Source organism: Rhinatrema bivittatum, chromosome 15, assembly GCF_901001135.1.
Source record: "Rhinatrema bivittatum chromosome 15, aRhiBiv1.1, whole genome shotgun sequence".
Taxonomy (NCBI): Eukaryota; Metazoa; Chordata; class Amphibia; order Gymnophiona; family Rhinatrematidae; genus Rhinatrema; species Rhinatrema bivittatum.
Window position 1 is genome coordinate 2517236 of NC_042629.1, and position 17665 is coordinate 2534900.

The following is a 17665-nucleotide window of genomic DNA, read 5'->3' on the forward strand; positions in this document are numbered from 1 at the left end:
ATTTATTTAAAATTTTTTTCTATACCGTCGTTAAGTTAAATACCATCACAACGGTTTACAGAGGGGCACGATAAAGAGAAATATGGGTGGTATAGGTTACAAATTACTTGTATGCCATCATAGTATGGTAACAATTTTAAAATAATAAACTAGGTGTGTAAGTTAAACCTGATTGTTAGGAACAAATTAGGCAGTTTGATTTTAACATTAATATGCTTATGTAGGTTACTAAAAACTTCTAGCTTGGTGCATCCTTATCGCTCAACTATTTTTCTCCTTTTCTTTATCTTTATAAAATGCTTGTTTAAAAAGCCAGGGTTTCAGATTAGTTTTGAATAATTTCAGATTTGTCTGTAGTCTGATTTCAAATGGCATGGTATTCCAGAGTACAGGACCAGCCAGTGACAGTGCTCTTTCCCTTACTTACGTGAGATGTGCTGATTTGACAGAGGGGACAGTTAATAGAGCTTTATTTGCAGATCTCAGGTTTCTTTGTGGTACGTGCACGCGCAGTGCCATGTTAAGCCAGTCGGCTTTATCATCGTGGATTAGTTTATGGATTATACAAAGTGCTTTATATTGTATTCTTTGTTCAATTGGAAGCCAGTGGAGTACGGGCCATATAATCTTTTTCTGCTGTCATGTTTCTATGTCAAGCACGTGCAAGGATTCCAGCAGCAGCTCAAGGAGAGACGGTGTCGGGCCCAGTGCTCTTGGAGTATCAATGCTGAGGCCCTGCAGTGCCTTCTCCATGGCCTGCTACACTCATCTCTCCAACTCTTCCTTGACGAACACTGTTGCCAAAACTGACTGGGATCCAGGAGGCCTAACCAGGTCCTCTTCGGAACCATTGGGAACCAGGGAAGGCCATGGGGAGCTCCTGGGAACTGTGGAGTACTGGCGCTCCTCACCAAGGGGTCACTTTGGGGGCATTGCAGCCAAGGCTGGTGCATCTCCATGCCTGGCACCTTGCATTAATGGAGACTAATGCTGGTTCTTTGGCTTCTCTTAATATTCAGATCAGTCCTTGCCTGGTGCTGAGGCCGAAGTCAAATCCGATGTCTTTGACAGGGATCTGGGTGATGGCCCATCTCCAGTGTCTCTGGAATCCCTCAATGTTGATGGAGCCGATGACCCTGCCGATGTTGATGGCTCGATGACCATCAATGAGGCACTGAGGTCCCTTGATGTCAGTGCCTCTGATGTCTATGTCGAAGGATCGGTCTATCAGAGCCTGAAGAGCTGGGCCATCTTCTCCAACTGAGTTTGGCATCCTTTTGGGGTCATCTGCACACTTGCTGCAACCCCGGATGACCTGCGATGCCCCCAGGCAGAGACTAAGGGTCCATGAAGCCCAGCATCCTGTTTCCAATAGTGGCCAATCCAGGCTATAAGTACCTAAAAACTAAGTCTATCCCATGCTACTGATGCTAGTAATAGACATTGTCCTCATAAATAAGGGTATTGTTTGAACCCTGTCGAGGACATGTTACCATGAAAGAAAAGGGATGCGATGTTGAGCACGCCGCCACCCCAGAGGTTACTCTACGATTCTTACCGAAAAACGTTAAATCCTGACTAAGATACTAGAGGGGTGAACCAGAGGGGACCTCGCATCGATCGCGCAATCCCAATGAAGTAACAAATAGCCAAAATTGGTGATAATGCCACAAAACTAACAGGAGAAAAATTAGAGAAAGAGACAAACTTCACTGTCAGACAATGGGCTCTGTGGAAAGGAAGAGAGTGAGGAGGCCCTGTGTGGCTGCATGGTATATTGCATGTCGGAGCATTCTTAGAGAGAACTTTGAAATAAGTTTTTCATGCCGGGTTCCATCGGATGATGTCACCTATATCCGAGGACTGCCATCCTGCTTGGCCTCAGAGAAACTGCCATCCTCCAGCTGGACTGTTAAGAAATCCAGTGTTGTTTTCCCCAGTGCCGTGAGAGGAAGGGAGTTCCAGGTATTATTCTCAAGCAGCATCTGCAGGCCTAGGGAAATGTTGATATTTGGAGGGGAGGGATGATTGTGCCTTATGAGCTTGGGTTCCTCAAGCAGTTCCAATTTGTGTCTAAGACATGAGCTACCTAGACTAAGAGCAAGGAGCCAAAATGGGAAGCTGTGAAGCAGCATATTTTAATGGGTGAGTCTTGGATTTCCAGCTCTTCTGAGATTTGTTTGAATAGAAGAGGGAGTTTTAGCAAGTGAAAATGGATTTTTGTTTGGGCAAATAAGTGTACTAATATTTCGTATTTATACTGACTAATGTTGTGACTATGTAGTGTCTTGTAATTGTGAATATTCTCTATTCAGCAGTACAGATCCATTTCTGAGCTATACTATAAAGTAACCTCCAATTTCATGAATAATAAATGTTTGTCTATAATGTAAAACTATTTTTTTTTAATTTTTATGTTGTTGAAATGTAGGTGGCTTTGGATATCTTGCTGCTATAAATTCTTGTTTAATAAATGGATACATAGACCATGAAGAAATATTGCCTGGAATGCTAAAAATTATTATGTCGTGGAAAACTGATCATGAAGACCTCTTCCTCTTCAGCTGGTGGGTGTCATTTCTCCAGCATTTGGAATTAGTTACCTGCTTAATGTGTAGGTTTTTCATGCACATTTCATTAGTGCAAAGTGCCTCTTTCCATTTCTATCCAATTGTCTGTCTTTTCATATTTTGACTGAAATTTGGTAGAGGAATTTCTCTTATTGAAGTGTCAACACATCTGCTAACTTTCCCCCAAATGTTTCCAGTGATAGATAGACATGCCATTAGAACAGGGAAAATTGCTTGAAGTATATATATATATATATATATATATATATATATGTATATATATATTTTTTAATATAATTTATGTACCCAAGGTTATTATAATTTATGTATCCAAGGTTATTCGCAAGGTTTTCTTTCCAAAGTCAGACTTCAGCTTACAAAAACTGAGTAGCAGCTGTGGTAGAGAGACTAGCCAGATTACAATTGTGTTTGCCACTTAAGATTCTGAAAATATTATATCCAGAGAAACAAAATATTCAAAGCACAAAATTCTAATTTCCTAAGAATAGCACTTATTATATATAATTGGCTTATACATCCAGCTTGCCTGGGTGTATATGCTAGCAAATTCAGTTTTGTGTATTATAACCATCATAGGACACTTGCCTTCGTCAAAAATATATATGGTCAAAGTTTTGAATTAAAGCACAGAACATAAGAACATGCCATACTGGGTCAGACCAAGGGTCCATCAAGCCCAGCATCCTGTTTCCAACAGTGGCCAATCCAGGCCATAAGAACCTGGCAAGTACCCAAAAACTGTCTATCCCATGTCACCGTTGCTAGTAATAGCAGTGGCTATTTTCTAAGTCAACTTAATTAATAGCAGGTAATGGACTTCTCCTCCAAGAACTTATCCAATCCTTTCTTAAACACAGCTATACTAACTGCACTAACCACATCCTCTGGCAACAAATTCCAGAGTTTAATTGTGCGATGAGTGAAATTAATTCTACCAATAGACGACACAATTGAAAAAACATTGTCTAGCTAACATGTACCTAGACATAATTAAACAACTACTAAACCAAATGGAACTGGTTATCAACATTGACAAAACTGAATTCCTTCACCTTGAGAGAAAACATACAGAAATCATTCAAACACCGATAACTCTAAGAAATAACCAATTGAATCTGGGAGTAATAATGGACCCAGAAATCAACCTGAAGCAACACATATCTATAAAAGTAAGAGAAGGTTATGCAAAACTTATGATCCTCAGAAGATTGAAACCATTACTCACACCTGCCCACTTCAGAACAGTATTACAAACACTTACCTTTTCCAGCACTGACTACTGCAATGCACTCTTACTAGGACTCCCAAGCACATCAATAAGACCACTCCAGATACTTCAAAATACTGCAGCCAGAATACTGACGGGAAAAAAGAGGAGGGACCATATAACTGAAACTCTAGCAGACTTACATTGGTTGCCCATCGAATACAGGATAAAATAGTTTGTGTATGTACCATACACAAACTAATATATGATAAAGAAGCAGACTGGCTAAACACAGCCTTACGAGTACACGTCCCACAAAGAAACCTCCGCTCAGCAAACGAAGCACTACTAACAATCCCTTCAGTAAAGTCAGCAAAACTAACCCAAGTGAGAGAAAGGGCTTTATCATTGGCTGGGCCCATACTATGGAACACGATGTCCCCTGAACTCAGATTATAGAATAATCTCAAAACTTTTAAGAAACATTTAAAAACATGGCTCTTTAAAAAAGCCTTTACTAAAGAGTCTGGAGGGTAGAGAATGAAAGTACACGGAAATGCAGATGAGAATGATTTTATTCAATCCTACATTTAAGAATATCTCAAAGAGATAGTAACTCAATTATATACCTGGACTAGACCAACCTTGCTCAAATATTGATTTTATTTATGAAATTGTAACCGAACTTTATTGGCACCTGTTAGAATGTACGATAACCTACATTACATACCTTAGTCTATGTGCCTATTTGTAAACCGTTGCGATGGTATATAACTTAGTGACGGTATAGAAAAGTTTTTAAATAAATAAAATAAAAAGAAATAAAAAGAACTTTCTTCGATTAGTTTTAAATGTGCCACATGCTAACTTCATGGAGTGCCCCCTAGCCTTTCTATTATCCGAACGCGTAAATAACCAATTCACATCTACCCATTCTAAATCTCTCATGATTTTAAACACCTCTATCCTCAGTCGTCTCTTCTCCAAGCTGAAAAGTCCTAACCTCTTTAGTCTTTCCTCATAGGGGAGCTGTTCCATTCCCCTTATCATTTTGGTAGCCCTTCTCTGTACCTTCTCCATCACAATTATATCTTTTTTGTGATGCGGCAACCAGAATGTATGTATGTGTATGTATGTTTGAAAAACAGTAGTTTACCATTGCAGAAACATAATGATTCAGTCCATCTGAATCATTCACCGTGATTTGGTTCAGTCCATCTGAACTAGCTGCCTTAACCACATCCTCTGGCAATGAATTCGAGAGCTTAACTATGCACTGAGTGAAAAAGAATTTTCTCTGATTTGTTTTAAATGAGCTAATTGCTAACTTCATGGAGTTTTCAGAGTAAATAACCGATTTACATTAACATGTTCAAGTCCTTTCATGGTTTTGTAGACCTCTATCATATCCCCCCTCAGCTGTCTCTTTTCCCAGCTGAACAACCCTAACCTCTTCAGCCTTTCCTCAAAGAGGAACTGTTCTATCCCCTTTATTATTTTGGTTGCCCTTCTCTGTACCTTCTCCATCGCAACTATATCTTTTTTGAGATGCGGCGACCAGAATTGCACTCAGTATTCAAGGTGTGGTCTCACCATGGAGCTATACAGAGACATTATGACATCCACTGCTTTATTTGCCATTCCCTTTCTAATAATTCCTAACATTCTTTTTTTTTTAATTTTATTTATTGTTTATTAAGTAATAACATTTATTACAAATGAAATAATCCAAGAATATAAAAAATATATCCATAATTCAAATGTCAAATATACATTTATCTTATTTAGGCCACATCTAGGGGGAGAAGAGGCACAAGACCAGTGGCACTTTTTGGTTTGTTTTTTTCTTCCAACCAATTAACCCCTTGCCGTCCATATTTAATTAACACCTTAGTTCTGAGACTTATCCCTTAGGAATGATCCAACTGCAGAGGATCCAAAAAAATACATTTATTATTCTGGTATGTAATTAAACATTTAGGTGGGAATTTTAGAAAAAAACTAGCACCCAAATCTAAAGCTCTTTGTTTAAATAAAAGAAAAAGTTTCCTATGAGCTTGAGTTGCTCTGGAAACATCTGGAAAGATTTGAATGTTTTGACCACGAAATACCAAATCTTTACTTTGGAAATATTCCAAAAAGAGCAAATCTTTCTCACAGGACAAGCAGGATGGTAGTCCTCACATATGGGTGACATAACAGGATGGAGCCCAGTCACGGAACACTTTTGTCAAAGTTTCTAGAATTTTGACTGGCCCCTTCTGGGCATGCCCAGCATGGCACTAACCCTGCAGCCAGCAGGGGTCCCTCTTCAGTCTTCTTTTTTCCGCGCAGCAGTATAGAAACATAGAAACATAGAAATGACGGCAGAAGAAGACCAAACGGCCCATCCAGTCTGCCCAGCAAGCTTCACACGTTTTTTTTCTCTCATACTTATCTGTTTCTCTTAGCTCTTGGTTCTATTTCCCTTCCACCCCCACCATTGAAATATCTAGCTTGATTAGTTAGGGGTAGTAGGGGTAGTAACCGCCGCAAGCAAGCTACACCCATGCTTATTTGTTTTACCCAGACTATGTTATACAGTCCTTATTGGTTGTTTTTCTTCTCCCCTGCTGTTGAAGCAGGGAGCTATGCTGGAAATGCGTGATGTATCAGTCTTCTCCCATGCCGTTGAAGCAGAGAGCCATGCTGGATATGCATCGAAAGTGAAGTATCGGACACAATTGGTTTGGGGTAGTAACCGCCGTAACAAGCCAGCTACTCCCCGCTTTGTGAGTGCGAACCCTTTTTTCTTCTCCCCTGCCGTTGAAGCAGAGAACTATGCTGTATATGCATTGAAGGTGAAGCATCAGGCTTATTTGGTTTGGGGTAGTAACCGCCGTAACAAGCCAGCTACTCCCCTCTTTGTGAGTGTAAATCCATTTTTCCACATTTCCTCTTGCTGTTGAAGCTTAGAGCGATGTTGGAGTCACAGTAAGCATGTGTATGTTTATTGAATAAGGGTATTGTCTCCAGGCAGTAGCCGTCATTCTGGCGAGTCACCCACTCTTCATTGGCGGCCTCTTGACTTTATGGATCCACAGTGTTTATCCCACGCCCCTTTGAAGTCCTTCACAGTTCTGGTCTTCACCACATCCTCCGGAAGGGCATTCCAGGCGTCCACCACCCTCTCCGTGAAGAAATACTTCCTGACATTGGTTCTGAATCTTCCTCCCTGGAGCTTCAAATCGTGACCCCTGGTTCTGCTGATTTTTTTCCTACGGAACAGGTTTGTCGTTGTCTTTGGATCATTAAAACCTTTCAAGTATCTGAAAGTCTGTATCATATCACCTCTGCTCCTCCTTTCCTCCAGGGTGTACATATTTAGATTCTTCAATCTCTCCTCGTACGTCATGCGATGAAGATCCTCCACCTTCTTGGTCGCCCTTCTCTGTACCGCTTCCATCTTGTCTTTGTCTTTTTGTAGATACGGTCTCCAGATTGATAGACGCGTGGATTTCTTTGGGGGAACTTGCAGGGTACCTTTATATATATAGAAACATAAACATAGAAATGACGGCAGAAGAAGACCAACCGGTCCATCCAGTCTGCCCAGCAAGCTTCACACATTTGTTCTCATACTTAACTGTTTCTCTTGGCTCTTAGTAACCTTATGTTCTAATTCCCTTTTCACCCCCACCATTAATGTAGAGAGCAGTGCTGGAGCTGCTTCCAAGTGAAATATTAAGTTTGATTAGTTGGGTAAGCGGCAGCATAGCTCTCTGCCATGAAGCAGAGGGCAATGCTGGAAATGTGTGAAGTATCAGTTTTTCTTTTCCCCTGTCATTGAAGCAAGGAGTCATGCCGGACATGCACCGAAAGTGAAGAATGCCTTGAAAGTCACATTAACTATCATCAAATATTGAAAAGCCTAATAATTGGTAATACCTATAAGCCCATGAACCCATCCCTGTTTTTTTTTTCTTTTTTTTCTTTTCTTTTTTTAATTGGGAGATGGATGCCCTTCATCCTTCTACTCTGTGAAGGTGGACACCTACCACCGGCCACTGGCATCCCGCTCCGTTAATGCCTCTGTGGCTACTGCCGCTCCATGCAGTGTTTTACTACCTGCTCTTTATATGCGTCCTCTAGAACTGATGGATCCCATCCCTGGGTTTTTTTATTATTTATTTAATTGGGAGATTGTGGTAAGGGCCTTGTGCAAAATTCTGTATTTTATTGGCAGCCAATGAAGGTTCCGGAGTATGGGAGTGATGTGTGCTCCTCGATTGGTGTTGGTTAGGATTCTAGCCGCTGCATTTTGGAGCATCTGTAATGATTTGATGGAGGAAATGGGGAGCCCAAGGAGGAGAGCGTTGCAATAGTCTGTTTTGGAGAAGAGTGTGGTTTAGAGCACAGTCCTGAAATCCTGGAAATGAAGGAGGGGTCTGAGCCTTTTCATAACCTGTAGTTTATAAAAACAATCCTTCGTAGTGTTGTTGATGGATTTCTTTAGATTCAAATGGTTATCGAGGATTACTCCTAGGTCCCTTACTTGTGTGATCTGGGTGTTGGGAGATGTCAGATGGGTTAGGGCTGTGTGGTCAGAGGAGATGAGAAGGAGTTCTGTCTTGGTCGCATTGAGAACCAGGTTCAAACTGGTGAGAAGGTGGTTAATAGATTGGAGGCAGTTTTCCCAGTAGGTGAGAGTTTTAGGGAGGGATTCTGTTATGCAGATCAGAATCTGCACGTCTGCATAGAGGTAGTGTATTAATTTTAGGTTTGTGAGCAACTGACAGAGGGGCAGGAGGTATATATTGAAGAGAGTAGGGGACAGGGAAGAGCCTTGTGGTACGCCTAATGTTGGCGTACCCCAAGGTTCTTCCCTGGAGATACGTCTGGAGATTCTTTATTATTGATTTTTACTTTGAAGCTTCTGTTGCAGAGGAAAGAATTGAACCATCTGTGGGCAGATCCTAATAATCCGATTTCTGAAAGGCGATTTAGTAGGAAGGCGTGGTTCACGGTGTCAAAGGCGGCCGAGATGTCTAGAAGGACTACGATGAAAGAGAGTCCTTTGTCAAGGCCCATGAGGATGTGGTCTGAGAGGGAGATAAGGCGGGTTTCCGTGCTTAATGATTTACGAAAGCCGTATTGGGATGGGTAAGAACATAAGAAAATGCCATACTGGGTCAGACCAAGGGTCCATCAAGCCCAGCATCCTGTTTCCAACAGTGGCCAATCCAGGCCATAAGAACCTGGCAAGTACCCAAAAGCTAAGTCTATTCCATGTTACCATTGCTAATGGCAGTGGCTATTCTCTAGGTGAACTTAATAGCAGGTAATGGACTTCTCCTCCAAGAACTTATCCAATCCTTTTTTAAACACAGCATTACTAACTGCACTAACCACATCCTCTGGCAACAAATTCCAGAGTTTAATTGTGCGTTGAGTAAAAAAGAACTTTCTACGATTAGTTTTCAATGTGCCCCATGCTAACTTCATGGAATGCCCCCTAGTCTTTCTGTTATCCGAAAGAGTAAATAACCGATTCACATCTACCCGTTCTAGACCTCTCATGATTTTAAACATCTCTATCATATCCCCCCTCAACCGTCTCTTCTCCAAGCTGAAAAGTCCTAACCTCTTTAGTCTTTCCTCATAGGGGAGATGTTCCATTCCCCTTATCATTTTAGTAGCCCTTCTCTGTACCTTCTCCATCGCAATTATATCTTTTTTGAGATGCGGCGACCAGAATTGTACACAGTATTCAAGGTGCGGTCTCACCATGGAGCGATACAGAGGCATTATGACATTTTCCGTATTATTCACCATTCCCTTTCTAATAATTCCCAACATTCTGTTTGCTTTTTTGATTGGTGCAGCACACTGAACCGACGATTCAATGTGTTATCCACTATGACGCCTAGATCTCTTTCTTGGGTTGTAGCACCTAATATGGAACCCAACATTGTGTAATTATAGCATGGGTTATTTTTCCCTATATGCATCACCTTGCACTTATCCACATTAAATTTCATCTGCCATTTGGATGCCAATTTTCCAGTGTCACAAGGTCTTCCTGCAATTTATCACAATCTGCTTGTGATTTAACTACTCTGAACAATTTTGTGTCATCTGCAAATTTGATTCTCACTCGTCGTATTTCTTTCCAGATCATTTATAAATATATTGAAAAGTAAGGGTCCCAATACAGATCCCTGAGGCACTCCACTGTCCACTCTCTTCCACTGAGAAAATTGTCCATTTTATCCTACTCTCTGTTTCCTGTCTTTTAGCCAGTTTGCAATCCACAAAAGGAGATCACCACCTATCCCATGACTTTTTACTTTTCCTAGAAGCCTCTCATGAGGAACTTTGTCAAATGCCTTCTGAAAATCCAAGTATACTACATCTACCGGTTCACCTTTATCCACATGTTTATTAACTCCTTCAAAAAAGTGAAGCAGATTTGTGAGGCAAGACTTGCCTTGGGTAAAGCCATGCTGACTTTGTTCCATTAAACAATGTCTTTCTATATGTTCTGTGATTTTGATGTTTAGAACACTTTCCACTATTTTCCCTGGCACTGAAGTCAGGCTAACCGGTCTGTAGTTTCCCGGATCGCCCCTGGAGCCCTTTTTAAATATTGGGGTTACATTTGCTATCCTCCAGCCTTCAGGTACAATGGATGATTTTAATGATAGGTTACACATTTTTACTAATAGGTCTGAAATTTCATTTTTTAGTTCCTTCAGAATTCTGGGGTGTGTACCATCCGGTCCAGGTGATTTACTACTCTTCAGTTTGTCAATCAGGCCTACCACATCTTCTAGGTTCACCGTGATTTGATTCAGTCCATCTGAATCATTACCCATGAAAACCTTCTCCATTACGAGTACCTCCCCAACATCCTCTTCAGTAAAGAAATCATTTATATTTCCGTGATGGCCTTATCTTCTCTAAGTGCCCCTTTAACCCATTGATCATCTAACGGTCCAACTGACTCCCTCACAGGCTTTCTGCTTCGGATATATTTAAAAAAGTTTTTACTGTGAGTTTTTGCCTCTACAGCCAACTTCTTTTCAAATTCTCTCTTAGCCTGTCTTATCAATGTCTTACATTTAACTTGCCAACGTTTATGCTTTATCCTATTTTCTTCTGTTGGTTCCTTCTTCCAATTTTTGAATGAAGATCTTTTGGCTAAAATAGCTTCTTTCACCTCTCCTTTTAACCATGCTGGTAATCATTTTGCCTTCTTTCCACCTTTCTTAATGTGTGGAATACATCTAGACTGTGCTTCTAGAATGGTATTTTTTAACAATGACCACGCCTCTTGGACATTTTTTACTTTTGTAGCTGCTCCTTTCAGTTTTTTTCTAACAAATTTTCTCATTTTATCAAAGTTTCCCTTTTGAAAGTTTAGCACGAGAGCCTTGGATTTGCACACTGTTCCTCTTCCAGTCATTAAATCAAATTTGATCATATTATGATCACTTTTGCCAAGCGGCCCCACCACCGTTACCTCTCTCACCAAGTCCTGTGCTCCACTGAGAATTAGATCTAAAATTGCTCCCTCTCTCATCTGTTCCTGAACCAATTGCTCCATAAAGCTATCATTTATTCCATCCAGGAACGTTATCTCTCTAACGTGTCCCGATGATACATTTACCCAGTCAGTATTGGGGTAATTGAAGTCTCCCTTTATTACTGCACTACCTATTTGGTTAGCTTCCCTAATTTCTCTTACCATTTCACTGTCCGTCTCACCATCTTGACCAGGTGGACGGTAGTATACGCCTATCACTATAGTCTTCCCCGACACACAAGGGATTTCTACCCATAAAGATTCAATTTTGTATTTAGTCTCATGCAGGATGTTTATCCTGTTGGACTCTATGCCATCCTGGACATAAAGCGCCACACCTCCTCCTGGGTGCTCCTCTCTGTCATTGCGATATAATTTGTACCCCGGTATAGCACTGTCCCATTGGTTATCCTCTTTCCACCATGTCTTTGAGATGCCAATTAAGTCTATGTCATCATTCACTGCTATACATTCTAATTCTCCCATCTTACTTCTTAGACTTCTGGCATTAGCATACAGACATTTCAAAGTTCGTTTTTTGTTTGTATTTTCATTCTGCTTTTTAATTGATAGGGATAAGTTAGAATTTTTTAGCTCAGGTGAGTTTTTAGTTACAGGTACTTGGACTATTTTTCTAATTATTGGAACCACACTGTTGGGATGCCCTAATTCTAATGCATCATTAGTATCCTTTGAAGATACCTCTCTCCGAACCATGTGCTGCTGAGCGACTGTCGGCTTTCCCCTTTGTTCTAGTTTAAAAGCTGCTCTATCTTCTTTTTAAAGGTTTGCGCCAGCAGTCTGGTTCCACCCTGGTTAAGGTGGATTTTGTGTTCTTCCAGATAATCTGAGAGTTGTGTATTTAGCAATTTCTCCATGATTTTAGCAAGAAAAGGGAGGTTAGAGATGGGGTGGAAATTGGAGGGTTCTCTTGTGTCCAGGTTGGGTTTCTTCAGAAGGGGTTTGAGAGAAGCAGTGAGGACTAACATCCTGCTATCCTAGTAGAACACCTGTTACAGGTAAGAAACTGCGCTTTCCACCAGGTGGTAAAATTGAAACTCTGTCATCCTAGTAAACTCGCTATTTTTAAGAAATGATGAATTTATTTATTTATTTATTTATTTATTTATTGTTTTTGTTATACCGAGTTTCATGATAGGCATCACATCAACCCGGTTTACAAATAACAAGGAGTGTAAAGCATAACGTAACGTAAAAAACAATATTTTCAATAAGAACCTTGAACTTTAAATACAGTGAATCAGAAAAAGAATCAGTAAAATAAGAACCTTGAACTTTAAATACAGTGAATCAGTAAAAAAATCAGAAAAATTTAAGCATCATCTATTTTGAGATCTAGCTTCTCTAATAAAATCCAGTGAGAGAGTAACAGGATGATCAGACAAAAAGGAAGCTTGAATGTCACAATCTATTACATACAACAATACCATAACACTGCAGAGAAAGACATCTATTCTGTTATACATGATTCTCTAGAGCAGTGGTCCCCAACCCTGTCCTGGGGGCCCACCAGCCAGTCGGGTTTTCAGGATATCTACAATGAATATGCACTGCCTCCATAACATGCAAATTGTCTCTCATGCATATTCATTGTGGATATACTGAAAACCCAACTGGCTGGTGGGCCCCCAGGACAGGGTTGGGGACCACTGCTCTAGGGGAGTAAAATGTATATTCCCTACTACTTGGGTATTGTTTCCACCATATATCCTTTAAATTATAAAATTCTATGATGATCTGTAATGATGTCGGAATTGGTAAAGTGGTGTTTGAATGTGACCTGTCCAGTTTTGCATTAGAACATATATTCCAATCACCTCCCATTAGTTCCCTATCCATTGCATAAGATTTGAGTATGTCAAACTATTGTACAAAAAATTCCTCAGAATAGTGATTCCATCCATAAACATTCACTAATAAAATGGACATACCATAGAGCACACCCTCCATAATCACAAGCTTACCATTGAGGTTCCTCTGTTCTTGTAATTGACATAGGTAAAGCTTTGGGTATAAGTATACTTGTTTCCTTACTCCTAGTAGAATAAGAGGAGGCAGTAACTTCTCCTCCCAGCCCTGTACCAATTTGAGGCCGATTCAGTAAAAGTTGCGGGCGAGCGTGCGCGCACAGGCCACTCTCTTGTGCGCGCAATTCAGTATTTAAATGAGGGCCCGTGGTAAAAAGAGGCGCTAGGGACACTAGCGCGTCCCTAGCGCCTCTCTTTTGACAGGAGCGGCGGCTGTCAGCGAGTTTGGCAGCCGATGTTCAATTTTGTCGGCGTCTGTTCTCAAACCTGCTGACAGCCACAGGTTCGGAAACCGGACGCCGGCAAAATTGAGCATCTGGTTTTCAACCTGCGAGCCACGGGCCGATTTTAATTTTAAATTTTTTTAAATTTGTAATTATTTACTTTGGGACCTCCCGACTTAATATTGCCATGATATTAAGTCGGAGGGTGTACAGAAAAGCAGTTTTTACTGCTTTTCTGTACACTTTCCCGTTGCCGGCAGAAATTAACGCCCACCTTTGGGTAGGTGCTAATTTCTGAAAGTAAAATGTGCGGTTTGGCTGCACATTTTACTTAGTGAATCGCGTGGGAATAACTAATAGGCCATCAACATGCATTTGCATGTTGCGGGCGCTATTAGTTTCGGGGGGTTGGATGCGCGTTTTCACCGTGCTATTACCCCTTACTGAATAAGGGGTAAAGCTAGCACGTCGAAAACGCTTGTCCAAACGCGGGTTAACAGTGCGCTGGAGCGCACTGTACTGTATCGGCCTGTATGTTCTGTCTGTGTCATGTGAGTTTCTTGTAGGAAAACAAAGTTGGCACCTAGCTTTATAAAGTGCTGCAATGTTATGGTTCTTTTTATACCCTGTTTCCCCGAAAATAAGACAGTGTCTTATATTAATTTTTGGTACCAAAGATGCACTAGGCCTTATTTTCAGGGGATGTCTAATACCGTTGAGCTGCTGGCTGCCCCTGCGTCAGCCATGCCTCACCAGTGTGCTGTCAGAGAGAGGTAAGAGTGTGCAGCATTCATGGTAGTCAGCTTGGGCTGACTCTGCTGCTTTTGAACCTCTGCACACTGCTTGGAAGGGGTCCCCCGACTGGTACTGCCACCATCCCCAGATGTCTGTAATCTTGCTGCCACTGTCACTGCTGCCACTTGGCTATTGGGGAGGCGCCGATTGCTGCTACTGACACTGAAGCCCATTCTGCTGCCTCCTCTGTGCAGGCCCCGTGGGCTTCCACTTCCTCCATGCTGATCTCGTACATTGTGAGATCTGCATAGAGAAAGTGCTATTCTTGCACATTCCCAAAGATCACATGTGCCAATCACTAAAAAGTAATTTTTATTTTTTTTTTTACCTTTGCTGGCTGATGTTAGTTTTCTAATCGGTTGGTCACAGGCTTTTTTTTTTTCCACCTTCCCTTTCTTATTTTTTTGCCAATTCCTTTTATATTGTCCTTTTTTCTTCCGTATTTCTTTTCTCTCCGTCTTCTTCCCTCAAACACAGTCAGGTTCTCATTCTCACATGCATTTCTCTCACACACACACAGTCTCTCACTGGCTCATGCTGTCTGACGCTCACACACACAGGCTCTCTCTCACTCCCACATGCTGTCTTGCTCAAGCATAGGCTCTCACCGTCACACGCTGTCTCTCTCACACACACACACAGAGGCTCTCACATGCTGCCTCTGCAAACATTCAGATCCTCACTCTCACACACAATCTCTCAACTCATCTCATACACGCACGCACCCTCTACAGACCCTCAGCCTCTCTCTCACCTCTGGGCCTCCTCTTCGCGGGTCGCCGCAGGATCGGCTCTGCAGCGGCCCTGAACTTCTCGGGCCTCTTCCTCTTCTTGGGCCGCTGCGACTTGGGATTCGCAGCAGCCCGCGGCGGCTCCTCTTCTTCACGCGCTGATGCTCTTTCTGCTTCCTGCCCATGCGGCTCCGGCAACGTTTACTTCCGGGCCGCACAGGCAGAAAGGAGGAAGAGCATCAGTGCGTTTGCACGCAATCTTTTTCTTCGGGCAAGGAGGCTCAGCGGCCGCATGAGCCTCCTTGCGCCCGGGCGCATCGGCTCCCCTCCGGATACCACTGCAGGCCTCCTCTTCGCGGGTCGCTGCAGGATGGGCTCTGCAGCGGCCCTGAACTTCTCGGGCCTCTTCCTCGCTACCGGGCCTCTTCCTCTTCTTGGGCCGCTGCGACTTGGGATTCGCAGCAGCCCGCGGCGGCTCCTCTTCTTCACGCGCTGATGCTCTTTCTCCTTCCTGCCCATGCGGCTCTGGCAACGTTTACTTCCGGGGCCGCACAGGCAGGAAGGAGAAAGAGCATCAGTGCATTTGAACGCGATCTTTTTCTTCGGGCAAGGAGGCTCAGCGGCCGCATGAGCCTCCTTGCGCCTGGGCGCATCGGCTCCCCTCCGGATACCACTGCTCGCATCTGCTCCTAATACTTTGGAAACTTTATTTAAAAAAAATAAATAAATAAATAAAAATGACGTCACAGGATTGACCGGCCCACCGGGGGAAGCCTGATCCCCCGATAGGTCAATCCGCCCCTGTTTACAAGGGATGTCTTACTTTCGGGGGAGGTCTTATATTTAAGAATTCGGCTAAATCCCTACTAGGTCTTATTTTTGGGGGATGTCTTATTTTCGGGGAAACACGGTAGGTATTCTTATAATATCAGTTTATACATTGTTATTAATTTTAACCCCACTGACCCCTATCAAAACAAAAAAATAAGGCAGATCTATTAGTAAAAATGTGTAACCTATCATTGAAATTATCCATTGTACCTGAAAACTGGAGGGTGGCCAATGTAACCCCAATATTTAAAAAGGGCTCCAGGGGTGCTATTGCTACTGAACTTAGCAAAGAAGACCAGGGTGCAGTACATTTTATGTAACAACTTACATAATAATTCTTGTTCTTTATTAAAGTTGTAACATTTCGGGATCATTTCCATCTAGATTTCCAGTCTATCGTTCCCACACCCCAGCCAGATCTGTATTCCCCTTTTGAATCGAGATATTTGGAGTGTCGTTCCCACATACTGCCAATCTAATTGTTTAATATAACACTGATATTAGGTGATATGCCTTCAACTCCTTCACTCTCTTCCAAAGAGTACGCGATAGTATTCAGAGGGCCAATGCCTTGTGCAATCGTAAATGCAAATATCCAGAATTGCAAATATGTGAAATTCTCCCATTAATTCAGTAAACGTTTTTAACCTCCCATCCATCCGCAATTGCCCTAAAAATCACAAATTTTTAGTCTCTTAATTCCTAATGTCAGGGGATAACCTACATGGGGAAAGAAATGGATGTCAAATATGTACCCAGTTCTTCCCCAGTGTACCACAAACATTGCACCTGTCTCCACACCTGTAGAGTATGAGCGATTATAGGATGCGTTCGAGTGACTAGCCTGATTTATCTCCCTAGGCATATGATCTTATTAAGTCAAACTGCACCTCCTGACCCAGCCCTCTTCTAAAGAAACCCACAATTGCACTGGATCTGTACCCAGCCATTCCCAAAGACAAGTTGTGTTTCAGCCAATGATTGACCGTATTCATATATAACGATAATGAATCAACTGTTGCAGACCAAGATTCCTGAACTTTTATATAGAACTGAATGTCCAAAGGTGGATGCCGCGGTCTCGGCAGTCACAAAAAAGACACTATCCCGGTTGCTGGGGTGGCTGCCCTTAAGGATATGCAGGACCGCAGGCTGGAGATCCAGTTGAAGTGAGCATTCGAGGTTGCTGCGCTAAGCCTTCGGGCGGCGGGTTGCGCTAGCCTCATGCAGAGGGCCTGTCTATGTTGGGTCCAGGAGTCGGCTGCCGGGGCTGGTATGGGCGATGGTGGGGCTCTGCAGTTCGCCCGCCTAGAGGCAGGCTCGCTTATGTTGCAGATGCTTTGTATGATCTGGTGAGGACCACGGCAAGAGGTATGATGTCCCTGGTGTCTCGCGGTGTCTCCTCTGGCTGCAAAATTGGGCGGCAGATTTGTCCTCCAAGTCCCAGCTTTGTAATCTACCCTTGGGGCAAGCTCCTGTTTGGGGAGGATCTGGATCAGCTGGTAAAGCTGCTTGCCGAATCCAAGGGCAATCGGTTGCCGGAAGATAAAAGATCTAAGAAATCTTCCCTCCTCGAGCTAGGTTTCGGGACTCTTGCTGCTTCAGAGCGGGTAGATACTCCGCACCTCCTGTTTCTAAACCTGCTTCGGGGCGCAGGCAGTCTTTTCGAGG

At 42.5% G+C, this 17665-nt stretch overlaps 1 protein-coding gene across 1 annotated transcript in view; it reads left to right on the top strand.

The window, feature by feature from the left end:
* The window catches only part of LTN1 (listerin E3 ubiquitin protein ligase 1), a 745678-nt gene that overhangs the window by 376033 nt on the left and 351980 nt on the right, over positions 1–17665 (top strand). Inside the window, exon 18 of the mRNA XM_029579179.1 lies at positions 2432–2567. Within this exon, the coding sequence (XP_029435039.1) occupies positions 2432–2567 (136 nt within the window). The remainder of the gene's footprint in view (positions 1–2431; positions 2568–17665) is intronic.